The sequence below is a fragment of the Scomber scombrus genome, chromosome 11, assembly GCF_963691925.1.
Source record: "Scomber scombrus chromosome 11, fScoSco1.1, whole genome shotgun sequence".
NCBI lineage: Eukaryota > Metazoa > Chordata > Actinopteri > Scombriformes > Scombridae > Scomber > Scomber scombrus.
This window is the reverse complement of record NC_084980.1, coordinates 7,143,393-7,162,556: the sequence shown is the minus strand read 5'-3', so window position 1 is coordinate 7,162,556 and position 19,164 is coordinate 7,143,393. Positions and strand designations below refer to the sequence as shown.

Sequence of the window (19,164 nt, the reverse complement as noted above, 5' to 3'; positions counted from 1 at the left end):
CTGACCTAACGGTTTCCTCCTATAGAAAAAAGACAAAGTCCCTCATAATTAAATGATCATTATCTGGAGGAGAGGAGAGAGAAGGAAACAGCTTAAGTAAATTTACAGAAGGCACCGAGCATAAAATAAATCAAAATATTTTTGAATTGACTGCTTTATTAATACTATAAAAACAGACTTCATTTATCAGTAGTGTCATGATTTGACTATTATAGATGTAAGTTTTCTTTATTGAATGGTAGGTGGGTGAAATTTTTGTTTGTGACAAATGCAACAACAATCAAATTAATGACTTCCCCTGATTGGCTTCCAGCAGTTCATAAGGAAAGGGGCCCCATCCTGCCAAAGTTAGTTTGTGGTTACCGATGCTTTAAATCAATGTCTATGTTCAATGGAGACCACAGACAGTTGCTGACGCTTGTTCGGGTATTTTCATGCCTTCTGTTGCTGCTGGTTGACCGCTTTATTCCTATTCTTCTCTCAGAGACCTTGAAGGATATGCAGTACAAAGGGTTTAATCAATTTCTTGCTATTTTTCTCTGCATGTAATGGCTTTCCAGGCTTTAACTACACTGCCACATTTCAAGTTTTCCCTCCTTTAATCAATTAATTAGCTTTACATGGGCTCAACATCAGCACACACACACAAGCCTGGCTGTTTAAAGTGGCTCCTGTTGTTGCTGGTAATAGTGACTTGAATTGGAAGCTCTTATCTTAGGGGCCAGTAGGACTGTCAGCAGTGCCGTCATGCTGACGTTAAACTGACATGGGGTGAGAAGTGTAAAGGGACTAGGCACATGCAGCATAATGATTAAAGTGATACATGTGGTAGTGATAGGCAAGGGGGGATAAAAAGATGAAGAAGTAACACTTCACTTCAAGCCTGGCTGATGGCTTTATTGTAAATCCAATTAAATGACTGCATTAAAGTGTGAGGGAAGAGCGAAGCTGCCAAAAATTAGGCTTGTGAAATGGTTTTTCATGGTTTTAGGGGGTTGAGTGTAAAACTCTAATTGGGCAATTTTAGGCCACCTAAGGTGCAGTCGTGAGATAACTCGAGCCCGTGAAGACACACATTACTGACTAAACACCCTGAAAAACTTTTGTTCAATTGTTGCATTCCAAAAATATCCATATTTGCTGTTTTATTTGGCCATTTGTACCCGTATCTTGTATTTTGTCTCCCCCAAAATGTAGTCACCTATCGCCTGTAAAGAAGAAGAAAAGAGCAGAAGAGCTTAATGCAATATAATAGAGATACTGCACTGTAACCAGACTTCGCTGTGCTATTCACTTCATTTCAATCTACATGCAGACACCTTTTACAATTAAAGATGCAGAACAGAAATGTGTGGAGAGTGTGAAAACAGCTTTGGGTGGAGCTCATGTTGCAACCCATACGGCTGACTTGTTCCATTGTTCATGTCACGATGATTATGAATGTTTTTGCCAAATATTTGGAGGATTTGGAAACAGTTTAAGGGAGGGGGACACCTTCTGACCAGCTGATGAACTCAGGAAGTCATGTTCAAAGTGACACATAGTAGTCACACACACACAAACATGCACACTAAGATGCAGACCACATACTCTATACTGTACATGGGTCTGAAACTGAGAGAGGCGTTTCTCCCTATCACATCCGCTTCTTTTGTTTTGAATTTTACTACCCTGTTACTTCATTTTCACTTCTTTTTTTTTTTTTTACCCCAAACCAGCATGATTGATACCACTGTCCTATGTTAATATTTAAACATGCAATCAATAGAAAAGTAGCAGCACTTTACCAAAGACTCACTGCTGCTTGTTCTTTCCTATAGAGGACATTTCACATCAACTGCCCAGCACTGACCCTTTACTTACTGCAAAGCAGGACGCTAATGTTCAACAAAGACAACATAAGTAAGACACCTAGAAATACGCACAGAGCTTAGCCAGATGTGCACATATACTGATTGACTTTTCCTTAAACCCCTCCACTGAACAGTGATTGTCTATTGTCAATAATCACTAGGGATGATAAGTCTGTTAGGTTTTAGATTTCTCCACTTGCAGAAGCAATGTGCACAGAACGGCAGGAGCAGAACTCCTTATCTCAACAGTTTAAAGACTTGAAAGGGTATTATCAGTGTCACCTTTCCAAAAACCAAAAGTGCAAAAGTATAAGGAATACATAAAACAGTGTGGTTATCTATTCTAAGTTAAGCTGCAAACATTAGCATGCCCACTAACTTAGTTTTATCTTAGCCTCCAAAGTCAATGTCATCAGCTAACTATTTTATGTTATTTTAAAGGGTTACTGGTTAAGTTTTTTTTTTTTTAAATCCCTTCAGGACGTCCACTGTGTACTATATCAGAAAGTTAGAGTCACGTTAGTTGTCATGCTTTTTATTGGTTTTAAGGAAGTTTATTCCAGCCAGAACTTACAACCTGGGATGGCCTTGTGTGTACTTTATTAGCTAAAGTCTTTTCTGTAGTAAAACACAAACAATAAAGCATAAATCTAACTTCTGCACAAGTATTTATTAGTATTTATGATGGCAGTGGAACACCTACTGACATTTTGAATGCAACTTGTAGCTTTAATATTAGCTTTTTAGCATTACAACATCTATGTAGCCATACATGTACTCAATTATCACTTTAAACCAGGTGCTGTGTAAAATACATGCTTGTGAGAGGTTCTAACTAAGGGGAGTGGGGTTTAGTAAATTGTTTGCAAAAATGAGAGTAATTACCCCATAAAGCAAACATCTCCTATACGTGTTTACTCAACAATGCTGTATACCGCTGACTACGTGCATTACTGCAGCTCATTACAGTTCTTGGCTGTTTTACTAGAGCCCACTGGTGCTTTAATGTTTGGGTAATATAGATTTATTTTTGTGCGTAGCGCCTGGCTGCAGCCCAATGTGGCTTTCACGATGAGATGGAGAAAAGATGCAGATGGTGAGAAAGAAGGGGGTACCAGGGAAAGTCCCCTCCCCTCTGCCTTTCATCTCAGTAAACACTGTTTGTTTTCACAAAGCTGACATTTGGACCCAAGTTTAAAAGCTGAGGACGAACACGAGGGACAAGCTTATCTTTAATGTGACAAATGATCTAATTCCACTGTGATTATGAGTGCACTGTACAAGGGTGGGGATGTGACTATGATAAATGCACACATGATTTACAGTGCTATACACCTATGTGCATGCACAGAGGCATACCACATGCTGTATTACGCCCAAACAGCTGGGGTGAGACGAATGAAATCCAGCTGCTTGTAGTAGGTAAACTATGTTAGATTGCAGAGGGAGTACTTCTAACGAGGACAAAAGGCTAAGTACCCGAGAATTCTTTGGGAAAGCATGACGGCCAAGAAAAGTGCATGTCTGGTATGTGATAATTGTGGGAAATAGAAAAGAGATGGCTATTGGTTGTTGTGTGATGGAGAGATGAAGGAAAGCGAGATGTGGGTACACAACTTTTTGAGGCCATGATTTAAATCCTTTTTCTTCATTGTTTCTGCTTTACCTACAATTTCGTTGAGTTTCTAGGCACAGATGTATTTATTCACGCTGCTTTTCTTCTTCTACCCTTTTACAATGAAGATTAATTATGTTTGTGGGGTTCTCAGCATTAAGAAAATCAACAGCAACTTCTCAACAATGTCCCAGTTAGTCTGGATAATCCAAAGAACACACAGTCAATAGTTTTCCAATCAACTATTACTTTAGTTCCAATGAAATCTGTCCACACTGAGTTCTGGGTCATACTGAGATGATATCTCGACCATCAAATTTTCTGCATTTTTGCTAGAAAAGCCACAAAACCAACTGTCTCAGCCTTAGTCTTCATTCTGTTAAAGATGTCAAGTTGCTCTGTTGTATTCATTTCTGTTGGGATTATTTATTTACTACTACTTAATATCTTGATTCGTATCTTAAAATAGCAATTTCTCCACATCTCCCAGAATGCCAGGTGAACGGTTGACAGTAAGAGACACATCAGAGGTGGGGCGTTTTCCAGGAGCAGCCCCGCCGACCCGGGTGGAGTTGACCATTGAGAAAGTGGAGGAGAAAAAGCAGGAGAAAGGAGGATGCTGCCGCTGGTTAAAGAAAATCTGCCCGTGCTGCTGTAAGCCCCAGAACAGCACCTCCCATGATGTTACAGACAGGATTGAGATGGTCAAACCCCCGGCCCCAATCGTGGCCCCGGAACCTGTTAAGCCAAAGCCTGAGAATGGAGAAGCAAAGGAAATTGAAGGTAATGAGATTGACTTTTGAGGACATTGGTGTAATTGTACTAGATCTGAAGGTGACTGAGTTTATTTAACTTTTGCATCATGATGTTTCCTACAGAAAATATCAAACCCACAGACGCATGCTTTAATTTAATATTCAATTTTTCTCTGTCAGAATTGAAGTTGTCAGTGGTTTCTGTGGACCTGATGAGCTCCAAGCTAGGTCAGAACAGACGAGAGCACCACACCGACCAGTTTGATGAGAGCGAGCTGATCATCCGCAGAGGGCAGACCTTCCAGATAGAGATGGAGCTCAACAGGCCCTTCAATGCTGACACTCACAAGCTGCATCTGGACCTGAAAACAGGTACGAGGCTAATGGAAGGACAGATTGTGTGTCATACTTTCCAAACTCATATATCTTACTTAAATAAGCAGTGCAGTGGAAGGAAAGTACGAAATCAAAACTAAAACAATAAGAAAAACAAAACAATAAAGATAGAAAAATATATTAGTAAACCATAAAAGGCCACTCCAGTAATTGAATTACAGCCAACAGAAATATTGGGTATTTATAAGAGACAGATTAAAAAAGAACAATCAAAATCAAAGCAGCAGAGGCTGAGATATTCTAACTTTAATACCCTATGGGTCAAGCTACATAAACATCTGGATCCTACAATTCCCATAATGCAAAACAACTGTCTATTGTATGTTGTGTCAATGAAGATGGAATGGAAGTTTTGTTAGACTCTCCTTGCCTGGTAAATGCCCCCATCCTTTAAAACTCCATGTCCAAGTTCGGAAAATAAACTTCATCGCGGTTATTTTTTCTGACTTTACAAAGCTTCTATAGAGACAGTAGAAATACTATGACAGTTTTCACAGGCTGAATAGCACTAATCATGACGGATAGGCTGGTGTTCATGTGTAAAATTGTTGGCGTGTTATACCAATATTAGTTGCAAGCCCATGTGAAGCGCAGAGGAACGAACCATTTACTAAACAAAGCATGGGAAACATGCTCAGAATGCTATACGTAGCTACCACGTTTATATTGAGCTGCATGATCAACCATGGCTACACCACAAGGTTTAGATTCCACCCGCAGTGTTAACAGTTTCCAGACCGTAGGACACTGGACACCTCCCTCTGGTATTTAAAGACCTTACACTACACTGATCCACTGCACACTTGGGAATAAATTGCCATTACATCACCACTGCTAAGAGGGAAGCAAAGAAACAACACACACTCGACTTCGACAGACTTTCATTACTGTTGCTTTGACAGTGTCATTTGCTGTGAAAAAGGCTTTAAGTGTGAGGCCTTTGTATCATTGTAGCCCCCTAACCTGTGATTTCATTCAACTAGGTGGCACAGTAAGTTGGTTCAGAAAAAAAGATACAGTGTTCTCCATTGATTTCCTTTCTAACAAAGGAAGGGTGGGGAGTCTTGGTTGCGGTCGGCTGGAGAACAATGGTTTCTTGATCAACTCTTTACTCGCTTTAGTAAATGTCAGCTAAAGCCCAACAGCAAAGAGCTCTGAGGAAAGCATCCAGTACAAACCTGTAAAGTATAATCATGTAAAGTAACATCCGAGCTTACTGTCCTTAAGATAAAATACTCCTGTGTTTGCCTGGTTTGTGGTTATGTGTGGGATGAGAGGCTTTCCACCCACCACATTTTGTTTACTCAGAGAAACCATGCACTGCTGGATGCAGGGGCAGTGATGTATTTGCGGTTTACAGTTTGCTAAGGTTCTGTCATCCAGTGTGGGAACAAACTAAGAATTACTGTGATGTAAATAACAAAGTTTACTCTGTGCCCATGGGCTACATGTTGCAATGAAGTGCTTCCACTGCCACTCCTGCCATCTAACCGTAGTTAATCCAAACTTTTAAGGTTAGCCAAGAATCACAAATAAAAGATGCTTACAAGGCACTTCAGTGGAGACACACGATTAGAATTTACATACACAAATATGAAACCAAATGTGTTTCAAAGATACTTTTGATTGAAACAAAGCTGTACAAGATTACATGCCTGTGGAAGGTTGTATTGTTTATAGTAAAAGCATCAAATATGTTGTTCTGCCCCAAATGTTCATTCATTTTAGATGAAAGAATCTGTTGTTTAGCTGCAGATGATTGTGCTAAATTATTCTTCTAAACCAGGTTTACCAACCAAACAAACCAGCCAAACAAACGACATGCATACACATTCATCTTCGGGCTTACGAAATGCTTTAATGGACAGGGTTAGGGTTAGTGTTAGTGTTAGTGTTCGTGTTAGGGGGTTAGGGTTAGGGTTAAGAGCAGAGAATATGTATTTTCTAATCAAATTCTCCTTTTTTCCCAAAATGTCAATTAATTCCTTTTATTCGGTAGAATGCTGCACATAAATTCGAAAAGATATGAAAGAACTTACCGTACAATACCATATGAAGACATAGCATGAACAGCATTGTGATGTACCAAACTATTGTACAGGAAAAATGTTATTATAGTGTTTTTGTTGTTGTTGCTTCCTTAAAACTTGACTCAAATATAACCTGTGGTATGTAGGTTCGCTGCCCATCGTGTCCAAAGGCACCCATGTTATCATTCCACTTGTGGATCATCTGGAGGATGAACGCTGGGAGGCCAAGATTGTAGAGCAGAACGGCAAGAAGATCAAGCTGTCAGTCAACTCGCCAGCCAATGCTGTGATTGGCCTGTATGGCTTCACAGTCACAACTGGCTTGCTGAAGGGTGAAGCCACGAGTTCTTACACATCCAACAAGAACATCTTCATGCTCTTCAACCCCTGGTGTGAAGGTAAGCTGGCAGTGGGTGTGAACTGGGATGAGGTTTTGCCTAGATTGTGAGATGTGGAAGAGAGGGCAGACAGAAGACAAGTGATAGGAGGAGAAAAATGAGGGAAGACAGACAGTGTTACATAACTTGTCTGGAATGAAATGGGTGCTGTTCGGGTCAATATTAGGATTGAAGCAGAATCTCTTCCAAAGTCAATATATCTCTTGAAGCCTGAACTGACAGGGAAGATGTGAAGAGAACATAGCTGTATAAGGAATGGCATCATTGTTCTGATAGCAAATATTGGCACAAAGCAGATGTCTCTCTAGTTTTTAATCTCTGAGAGAAGGCCTGTTATGAAGTAACACATGGGCGGGAAAGGCCAGCTCAATCTGCAAGAGTGTTACTGTCCATCAAATAGCTACAACGTGACCCTGTGTATAACTCTGGGAGTTATGTAACTCCTCTGGCTATAATTCAAGACCTCCAACACGCTTCTTAATAACACTAAACCACCATGCTGAATAATGTTTGTGACCAAAATAAAGCAGATCTTTAAGATAAAACTCACTCTCAGTGGCCCCATGCATGAAATGGGGATACTTTTTAGGGGTTTATCAGTATTTTCTTTTTTCCAAACTGTTTGTAGTTTTTAAAAAAACACCACTAAAAAAGTGCATACGTATTATTCTACTATTCAGAAGCCATTGGTAAATTATGTATTCTGCTGAATGTGTTTTCATTTGCTGAGCTCTGCAAACTATTTGCACAGGATATTTGACCAAAGAAAAAGTGCATTTGCAACACAGCAAAATAAAAACAGTGGACCTGGATCTGTTTAAAAAAACAGTCTGTATTTCATTATGGGGCTTTTGGCAGCGTCTTTCTTTTGGAATCAAGCCCAATCTCCTTTTCCTTCTCTCAGTCTCCTCTTCCCAAAACCGATCCTGCCTCACGCTCATAAAAGTCAAAAAATCCTGCAATTACTGTATAAAATGCCGCGAGGCGAACGCACAGTAATCCTACAGCTGGTGAAAACCTGTCCTCTCCTTTGCTTTTACTGTTTCCATCTGTATTTCCTCCCTCTGTAAGCCTCTCCCACCCAGTGTAACTCCTTTCTTGTTATCTGCTGACCCGGCCTTCACTCCATTGCCCCACTGCTCTGTTCTCTGTCCTGCTCCACCCTATCCTCTTGTGTGTGTGTCTGTTTCTCCCTACATTCCAGAAATATTCAGTAAGAGAGGAGAACCATAATAATCACAGCTGCCAGATACTGTCAGCCTCACCTCCCTTGTTTTCTCCTGTAAGATCTCACGACTTTCTGTTCTGCACCACACTCCCTCCCCATTTCCCTCCAAAGCATAACTTCCCTTCTTCCTCCCGGTCGTCCCTCATGACTTTGTTAAACCGCTTCCTTCCACTTGCTTTTCTCATGTTCACCTTGAACACTTTTACAACTTTGCCTGTCTTTCAATTTGTCCCGTTCCTTTAGCCACCCACTGGTAATCACGGTAACCATTGCAAGAGATAAAATGGGTGGAAAAAGAAAGGCTTATGTCAGGGGTGCACACCCAAGTCTATTGGGCTGATGTTACTCAAAAGAGACTGTTTCCCATCAATGAATGTGGGCCCCACTGAGGGGTCATTGTGTTCCTTAACCATTTCCTGGCCTTGGGAACTCTTTCCCATTTTAAGTGAAAAAAATTGCATTCTTAAGTGATTTAGTCACTCAAGGGGTGATAATACGATGGATGCTTGGTCACTTTCACAGACAGGGAGGAAGCCAAAATCCCTATAAAGAAGGATTTCTGTATATTTACTTTGAAGTTTAGTTAAGTAGAATCTTCTTTAAAGATACCGTATACTGCTTTTAATAGTACGGACAAGCTTAAGTGTTTACAGTGACAGATGACAAGCTGTACTCTCAATGCTATATTGTCAGTATTTTAATGCCAAGTTACTGTACACATATATAATGGTGTGCTATCTTCACAGAGGACATAACGTTCCTGGATAACGAGGATGAGAGGAAGGAGTATGTGCTGAATGACACCGGGAGACTTTACTATGGCACAGAGAAACAAATAGGTTCTCGCACATGGAACTACGGGCAGGTACGGACCATCAAGACAAGATTCTGACAATTATTACTTTATTGTCGGCTTAAAGCGACAGTTACCCCTCCCAGAATAAACATTCAGTTGTATTCCTCTAATTCTACTCACCCAAGTGGCTGGTATCATTCTGTATGTTTCTAATTAGCAATCAATTATTTGAATAGAGCAAAGCTATGTGTTCTCATTGCTTTCCACTTTCCACACCCTAAACCCATTTGTTCCTACTGTAACTAGGACATTATGTTTATTTCATCTAAAAAGGCTAAGTCATTTTCTAAATCATCTGGGCACTGTAGATTTGAGCAAATGTTACTCAAAACATGAGTAATTGCGCATTTGACTGAGACTATTTTCAGCTGCAGATAAATATGTGCTGCTGAGTATTCACAGCAGCAGAGTGGTGTATGTGGGATTGATGTTAAATGAACTGCAGTGCACATGTTCATCATAATGAAGGAACATCTAATGCTACCACGTGGCTTATTGTTAATGTGCTGGTCCCATTTATTTACAGAAGTTTTGCCAGCTAATATAGCAATTGATTCATTTGAATGGACTCTTTTCCTTTATTGGTAATGTTGTGTTGTTGTTGTTTTTTGTCGCTTTAGTTTCATGAGGGGATCCTTGAAGCATGTCTGTTCATCCTGGAAAAGAGTGACATGCCTCCATCTGGTCGAAGGGATGCTGTCAATGTGGTCAGGGTCATATCTGCCATGGTAAGAAATGATTAATGTCCCACTCTCTTATCGTTGCTTCACTTGGATGTTTGAGTTTCACTGTGCAGAATGAAGTACTTTAAAGGCTGTTTTCACATTCAGCTGGTGAAGAGGGGACGTTTCTCTGTTCTCACCTTAAATCAGAGTCTAAGACGGGATGTTTAAGTATGCTGATCACTAAGTACATAAGTCAGCTTACCTTCCTTTTCACTTGCTCTATCTTGCTTTGAAAGTGAACAACACAACACAGCAGCAAAAACTCTTAGCAGGCACATGCTGACAGATTCTCATTGACTGAGTCACCATTCTCTGTTTAGATAAATGCTCAGGATGACTTCGGGGTTCTGGTTGGAAACTGGTCAGGGAATTACGCTGGTGGAGTGTCTCCCACGGCATGGAGCAGCAGCGTGAAGATCCTGAGGGAATACCACGCCTCCAATGGAAAGCCTGTGGAATACGGACAGTGCTGGGTCTTCTCGGCGGTCACTACAACAGGTAATTGGAAGTCTTTGTAGTAACAGGCATGAGAAGAGATTGTATGTGTGTGCATGTGCAAATGCCCTAAAGAATACCCAAAAATCAAATAACATTCCCTGGCTCAATGATCACACCCGAGCACTCAAAAGACTGTGCAGGAAAGCTGAACAACGATGGAAAGCCAACAAGTCTGAATCTGCCCATATTACCCTTAAGAACTCTAATGATAACAGATTGCAGATAAGGATGCCAGATCAGTTAATTTTTCAGACATCATTTCCAGGAATAATCAATAATCAATCATCTTCAGAGTAATCAACTCATAATAACCCCACCTGCAAACATGCATCAACCATGACAGGTCAATAATGTTGTCAAGTCTTGTCTTATCCAGCTGAAGATCATTTCCAAAATCATGTCCTTTCTATCCTTTACTGATCTTCAAAAAGTTATAGAAGCTTTTATTTATTCTCGGCTTGACTACTGTAACACACTCTATTCCAGTATCAGCCAGGGCTCCCTTCACCGTCTCCAGCTGGTCCAAAATGCTGCTGCTTGCCTATTACTCGCACAAAAAAGTGTGAGCACATTATCCCTGTACTTGCCTCCCTACACTGGCTTCCAGTGAGCTTTCGTATTGATTTTAAAATTTTATTACTGACTTTTAAGGCGTTACACACCTCCGAGCTACCTATCAGAATTGTTGACGTGGTATGTGACCCCCCCCCAATACATACGATCTGCAGATGGAGCCCTGCTGATCACTGCTAGATCACAGTTGGTGACAAAGACTGAACGAGCCTTGGCTGTTAAAGCCCACACACAAATGTTTGAATTGCTCTATTTATTGTTTTACAACTTTTAATTGATTTTATTCTTTTACTGTTTTACTTCTGAGCATTTTATTTTATTGTTTTGTCATTTTATTTACCATGATCTATTACTTACGTGCCTCTGTCTCATCTCTGCACTCTTCATTGCTCACTTTTGTCCGCCTTATTTGGTTTTATTTCTTCTGTAAAGCACTTTGTAACTTTGTTAAGAAAAGTTTATTATTATATTATATTATTATTATGGTATTTCCCAGTGTTCTGCGATAGACCTCCCTCACTGTCCATCAGGCCCTTTTTATTAACTCTTGCTGTAACAGAACACTTCATTCATTGTACGTGCATACAGGGTCCCTCACATGACAGCTAGCTGACCTTAGCACATAGTGTTGCCCCTGATAGCAAGCCGTAGCTCATATACACCCTAAATACCTTGCATTGGCATTCTTGTCATACCTCCTACTTTTGTCACAGATAGAGCCACATCTGTTGCTTTCATTCAACCAGGATAATAAACTTCAGTGCCAGCATGCAAATGCCATCTTAGGAGAAATGCCTGAAGTAATTTTGCTCCCATCTTAGCATCTGGACACATATTTGAATTATGAAATGACCTCATAAATTCAGTTTTAATTACTCTACCACTTTCTTTCCTTGTTTTCAGTTCTCCGCTGTCTTGGCATACCTGCCCGAAGCGTGACCAACTTCCAGTCCGCTCACGACACTGACGTATCCCTCACCACAGATGTATATTTCGATGAGAATATGGAGCCAATTGACTACCTCAATAGTGACTCTGTCTGGTAAGATGTGTAACTTTACATGACCAGGATAACCTGCAAGGAAAATTGTCTGCTGCTAAATCCATACCCTCGGAATGCACTGTATATTTAGATCTGCTCCAAAAGCAGTCCCCTCTAACTCGAAGCCCCAGCGATGTCATGCTCTTTCAATTATCTGCAAATCTTCTCAGACAGCAGAGCCTAATCTAGTATCTATCTTCTATCTGGCAGTACTATCTGTGCCCCTTAAAATGATTGGTGTAATTTTTTGTTCTTTCTGGCTAGTTTTTTCACGCTTTTCCTTCCTGACCAAGAAGCAAAAAAGCACATCCAGTGCTTGTTGTAATGTAGCAACATGTAGAAATGTTAAAAGAACTGCACTGCACTGTGCACTGTTAATATTCCTGTTATATTTACCATCCATACAGGACTAATCATTGATGATCTTTTCTCAACATTGTATCAATGTTTGTTACAAAAAAGTCACATAAATGTTCATGAAATGTTCAAGGTTACACAAATATAAAACCAAGGTCTAAAAGAACACAGTGCTATGTAATCTTAATGGAGAGGTTATGCATTTTGGAAAATGCTTTCTTGCAGAGAGTTATAATAGAAGATCAATACCACTCTTATATTTACCTACGAGGCTACAGCCAGCAGCTTGTTATCTTAGCTTAGCATAAAGACTGTAAACAGCTTGCCTAGCTCTGTTCGAAAATGAGCAAATCTACCCACCAGCACCTGTAAAGCTCACTCATTAACATGTTATACGTATCTCATTTGTTTAATATGTTCGGACAGTGTAAAAAATTGTATAGAGTCAGGCTAGCTGTTTCTTTCTATTTCTTTATGGTAATCTAAATTTAACTGGCTATAGCTGAGGAAATGTTGCGCCGGGAAGGAAAGTGTTGATGTTGAAGTGCTGATATTGATTTGTTTAAGGTGAGCCTTTATTTGGGTGGTTAAAATGTGTTTTGCTGCTGTCCCCATCCACAGCAGTACATTTCTTAGCATCCAGGGGGGCACTTGTCTGCTTTTCCGTATCTACTGTATCGTACAGAATCAAACTTTAAAAAACTATCCCTTTAAGCTGACATACTTAAAATGGCATTGGACCGCTCAGCAAAAGATCAAATATATGTACTTCTCAAAACATAAAACTAATGATTTAAAAGTGACCTCAAGTGACATCATTTAATTTCATCTACCCATAGGAATTTCCATGTATGGAACGACTGCTGGATGGCCAGACCAGACTTGCCCCCTGGTCATGGAGGCTGGCAGGCTATTGACTCCACACCCCAAGAGACCAGCCAGGGCACCTTCCGATGTGGGCCTGCATCTGTCAACGCCATCCGTTCCGGCCAGGTGTACCTGAAACATGACACACCCTTCATCTTTGCTGAGGTGAGGGCTAGAAAATGGAAAACTAGAAGTGTTTTGTTTTGATAGTTAGTTCTTCTTCAGAAATGTGTGGATGTGTCACCAGGGCGTTGTCTCAAAAAGGGAGAGGTATTAGGGAAAATTAAATTACAGGTATTATAGAGGTATCAAAGTCTTTGGAGCTTGAGTGACTACATCCCGCAAAAATTGCAAAACTGTATGCTTTGATGTTTGAGGACATATCATTTAGTGCTTCTGAGCACACATCTTTCTTGGCTTTTTTTGACTAGATCAACAACACAGATTTTTATGAGTTGCACGTACTTAAACTTTTTCATCTGTATGACAGATAAACTTCTAATAAACTCTGATGTTTGAGCTGATCAAGTGTTATTCTCCCATTAGGTAAACAGTGATAAGATCTACTGGCAGAAGAATCTTGATGGTACTTTCAGTCAGATCCACAGTGAGAAGAAAGCTGTTGGCCACTTTATCAGCACCAAAGCAGTGGGTTCTGATGAACGGGCAGACATCACACACCTGTACAAATACAATGAAGGTATTGGCAACCATACTTTACTTTGCTCATTTCAGCTCCACCCCAGAGTGGTGTTTCATAACCAGACAGAATTATTCTTACACTACCAGGAACCGTCTTAAAATGTAATCATTTATTGACTCCTTGCTGTATAGATCATTTTGCTGTACAGAGATTCCCCTCACCTGACCCCTTAACTGTTCACATCATCAAAATACGAAAATGTGTCTCATTGTTTGCTTTGTTTGGAAGGCCTGTGTGCCATATCTCTTATATATGTTAGTAAATCTTGAAATCTCACTCACCCCCTCCTGTCTTTTTGCCAGGGTCGGAAGAGGAACGCATCGCTGTGGAGACTGCCAGTCGCTATGGCAGCAAGCCAGACTATTACTCCACTCCCATGGCAGAGGATGTGAGCGTGGAGGTGAAGATGGATGGCGAGGGTCCCAGGATGGGTACTGATGCCCAGCTGAGCATCCTAGTGAAGAACCTGAGCTCGCAGCCCCGTCGGACAACGCTGCACAGCCAGGTGGCTGTCATGTACTACACTGGTGTGCTGAAGGGCACCATCAAGACGGAGCAGATGCCTGTGGAGCTTTTGCCCAATGAAGGTTGGCTTTCCACTAAGTTTCAAAGTTGCTATAATCAATATTTCTATACTAACAATGAATCAAAAGACTATGTGTGCGTGAAAGAGGTCGCCTGTAGTGGAAAACTCACCCAGCTTTAAACTTTCCCCTTGGCTCTGGAGTTTTTGTGTTATGGTATTTTGGCCCACCACTCTTGTTTTGATTCATTTCCACCACTCTTATCTCAGTTTTCATATGGCAGGCAGCTGTTTTCAGTACAAAAAAGAAAAGGAAAAAAAAAGCTCCAAAAAGCCACTGTATGCTAATTGCCTGGCAACAGCACACAGAGTTAGCATCTAGCTAGAAAATAGGAAACATTCAGCAACTATAAAGCCAGAGTTACTGGAGAGCAAAACAAAACGAAGAGTAGAAAAGTAGAGTGAATACTGGATCATCAAGTGGATATAAATACAACTCCAATATTCTTCTTTCAAATGTGATAGTCGATTTTCATTGAAATTTAATGCACAGGAACAGCTGGGAGAAATTTGCTTATATGCAACTATCTGATTCTTAAAAGTCAAGTTTAAGATGGTTTCAAGTGTTGGGGAATTATTTACAGTACAAAGCTTATACTGAACATTCTGAATACTTAGCCCAACACTCTATATCTCTCCACACAGAGAAGACCATTGAGTGGGTACTGCCCTACCAACAGTACCAAGACCAGCTGGTGGACCAGGCAGCCCTGATGCTGACGCTGTCTGGAAGAGTCAGCGAGACCATGCAAGTGTTGGCCAACCAGACCACCTTCAGGCTCCGCACACCTGACCTTACCATCACGGTGAGTTTTTGATTAGCATTTAACAATTCATTTAAAGTTAGTATAGGGATAGTAACGTTATTTCTGTTTTTAAAGATTTCTTCTTGTGTAAAACGAAGCTTAATAAAGCCTGATTTTGAACTTCTTTCTGACAGCCTTTGGGAGAAGCTGTGGTTGGTAAGGAGATGGCAGCAAAGATCACCTTCACCAACCCACTGCCACGAACACTGAAGGGGGTCATGTTCAGAGTGGAGGGCTTGGGTCTGCAGAAAGACCATGAAGTGGTTGTCGGGTAAGACAATGAGAAATCTCGTTTTTTTTTAACCTCATTATCACTTTCACCAGTGCATATACCCCCACATTTCCTTCTCCGGGCTAATATTTTACTCCTCTTTGATTCTCTCAGTGATGTTGGCAGTCACTCTACAGTTACACTGACAGAACACTTCATCCCCACCCAACCCGGACCCAGGAAGCTTGTGGCCTCTCTCGACTGTAAACAGCTCACGCAAGTCCACGGAGTGGCCAATATCGTCGTTCTCGAACAATGAGTGGAAGCTTCCTGAGATCACTTCCTGTTTTGGTTCTCACTTTTTCCTTCTGAACTTGTCAAATATTTACCAAGAGCCTCTAATTATATGAAAAGTGTGCCAAGTTTTTATATCGTAAAATAGCCTGTTTGTTTTGTTATACATCACTTTTATTATTAATTTTTGATATTTTAAAACTATGAATAGACAATTATCAACTGTAGCATAACCAATTTTATATTTTTACTTAAAATAATATAAATACACATTTCTGCCTTGCTCTGAAATTTATACACAGTTGTGTATGTGCAGTGTTTAATTACATGCATTGAGACTAAAGCGCTTTAATTAGCAAGCATTCATATATTAAGGTTATAAACTGTACTGTTACATGCATTAGTACATTTCAAGACACTGAACAAAGCATGTGAAGGTGCAGAGATTCAGGTCACAATTATTTCTTGTAAATACTGTAGATGTATTATTCATATAACGTGTTATACGATGAAAAGTATGTGAAAAGTATTGTCAGACAAAATGAACCTCACATGGCTTTCATGAAGGAAGGGTACTGTGAATTGTTTTAAAGGGAATGATGGCATTGACTATTTGCAAAGAGTACATTACAGTTTCCCCTATTTTTTCTGTTTAATTATATTTGACTGACAGAGGAATTGTAATATGTTTGAAAGAAAATGTCTAAGTCATTTTTCTGTGCAAATTTACCATGTAGATTTTACAAAGAAAAAATCTACAAGGACATTTAAATTTGTTTCAAAAATTCCTTTAATCATCAGAGAAAAAGCACATTCATAAAACATTGATTATTTCGGAAACCAAAAGGTCAACACTCAGTAAACTGAAATGTTTCCCTTTGCAGAATGCATGCCAAAATGTTCCCTTAGATGAATTACTACCAGATGTTGTTCTTTATTTTCTTTTGTGTGTTTGTGTGTTTCCATCATGTGTGAGTACAATACTGACTTAAGCTTTATGTAACAAGTACAGGCAAAATTGGTCTTGTCACTGCTGTGAACTGTAGCCAGCCATATCAGGATGCAGGTGTGACTGTAACTCTCCTTAGCTTTACGTGGTTGTAGTCTGTTTAACCTCATCACTCAACATACAATGTGAAGGAATCTATTATAATAACATTATGCTATTTAACTTCTTTGTCTACCAGTGATGTTTTTATGCCTCTGTGCCCGAGGCATTATGTTTTCGGGTTGTCCGTCCATCTGTCCGCCCCATGCTCATGAATGCGATATCTCAGGAACGCCTTGAGGGAATGTCTTCAAATTTGGTACAGATGTCCACTTGGATTCAAAGATGAACTGATTAGAATTTGGTGGTCAAAGGTCAAGGTCACTGTGACCTCACATCTATCCCATTCTCATGAATGTGATATCTCATTAATAACGCAAATGTTGGGTGCTCATCTTGAAACTGTGGTGATTGTATAGATTTGTATAGATCTTCTGTGGATGCTGAGTTGGTTTCTTTGCAGCAACATCCATATCTGAATCATCAGCTACTGTCATGTCAGATTTTTGTTCTATCAGAATCAGCTTTCCTTGGTAACGCATGTGACACAAACAAAGAAAATACACTTAATACCTTTTTTATTAAATTCCTTCAAAGTCTTCTCTACAAATATAACGTGGGTCTGGGCAGACATGGATATACGTTGCAACTTGTCTCGTTGGCAGAGGCATACAACCGCATGGCCGTATTTCTAGTTTATCTCCTGTGTTGTGCTGGTAATAAAACATGTACTGAAAATGATGGACAGGCTCCTGAGTTATGTTCTACCTTTATACATAAGGCAAGCCCTTACAGGTTGTAGATGTGAGAGGGGATGTGAAGATGATGTAATAGAGAGAGGAATCAAGTGTCAGTGTGTAACTTTCCATTTTTTCAATAATAACTGTTTTCCTTGGAGAAAAAAAAAGGTTGCTTCAGGGAATAATAATTACTGCATAATAACCCTATCCCATTTATTTTAATTGTACAACCGGAGGAAGTGACACACCTTTGAGGCATTTTGTTACTCAATACATTCAAAATACATACATTGTATCACTGATTGTGATATTATATAAATAAATATGTAGCATTTCCATTTTATGTTCCTTCATACGCCACTGAATTTGAGAGCTAAAGTTTGTAGCTACTTTACAGACAAACCTCCTGATGGGTTTATAAAATATTGAAACATTAATACATCAGTATTAATGCATACTAATTCAATAATGTACTATAACACAGGCCATTCTGCTGCCTGCTTTGATTATTTGAGTTACTTGTTGCTAGCATTTGTGTACTTCCAAGTTTTTGTTTTTTTTAAATAAATAATTTTTACTTGGAAAAACTTTTTACAATGTGGTATTACTTCTGCTGAAATAGAAGTACAGACATTTGGTAGTAATGTAACTAAGTACATTTACTCAAGTGTCATACAATTTTGAGATATTTCCATTTTATGCTACTTGTACTTAAAAACTATTTGAAGGGAAATTTTATTTGATCATGTTAACTATGGTAATTTCGTTCTTTACATGTTCATATTTTACATATAAATCATACTGATCAGCTAGTAAAATACATTGCTAAAGATTACACTGACCAATAGTATATAAAAAACTTGCACCTTTGTCACCTTGACCAGTTGCAAAATTTAAATGTTTAAATGTAATGTAATACTGATAATAATTTTACAATATTATGAATAACACTAATATGAGTCACTTAGCCCAGACATGAGTACTTTCACTTTCCAATAATACCCACAAAGCACTCTGAAAGCAGGACTTCCACTTTCCATCCATCTCTCTGACAGGCAGAAACCTTGAACAAACAGTTAACCTAATAGGAGTGGCATTTGATACTGACCTCTATTGGTAACCCTACAAAGTGCACTACATGTGGATTGCGCCATGAGGAGAGCAGAGGGCAGTGGTGCAAAAAACAAGTACTGTGCTTAAGTACATTGTTGCTACTGTATCCTTCTACTATTCCACAAAATATAGTAGCTCAATGGGAAATATTGTACTTTTTACTACACTGCAATTGTTGAATATTACTTTCCAGATTATGATTTCATTGTTCATTGTTAGTACTTCCATAGAAAAGACATTCCCTCTTAAGGATACTCAGAGGAGTTTTCTTGTAAACACACACAAGTTATGTTTACATAGTGTGCTACTCTCCAAAACACAGTGTGTGTGTCCTTGAGGTCTAACAGAAGTGTAAAATATCATACCTCCTTAAAACATTTGCAAAGTGTTTACTTCCATGTTAGGTAGCAGCATTCTTCCCTGCATTTGCTGGTGAATTGGAGCCACCTGTAGTTCTATGAGATAGTTTGAAA

At 39.6% G+C, this 19,164-nt stretch overlaps 1 protein-coding gene across 1 annotated transcript; it reads left to right on the top strand.

The window, feature by feature from the left end:
- The first annotated feature begins 1,880 nt into the window (after positions 1-1,880).
- Positions 1,881-17,558, top strand: tgm1l1 (transglutaminase 1 like 1). Its single transcript, XM_062428401.1, has 14 exons — positions 1,881-1,902; positions 3,959-4,251; positions 4,404-4,595; positions 6,796-7,047; positions 9,022-9,140; positions 9,752-9,859; positions 10,177-10,354; positions 11,831-11,969; positions 13,166-13,358; positions 13,740-13,893; positions 14,199-14,483; positions 15,125-15,285; positions 15,420-15,556; positions 15,671-17,558. Exons 2-14 carry the CDS (start codon positions 3,960-3,962, stop codon positions 15,813-15,815), a joined length of 2,355 nt encoding a protein of 784 aa, XP_062284385.1. The 5' UTR covers positions 1,881-1,902; position 3,959; the 3' UTR covers positions 15,816-17,558.
- The last annotated feature ends 1,606 nt before the right edge of the window (positions 17,559-19,164 follow it).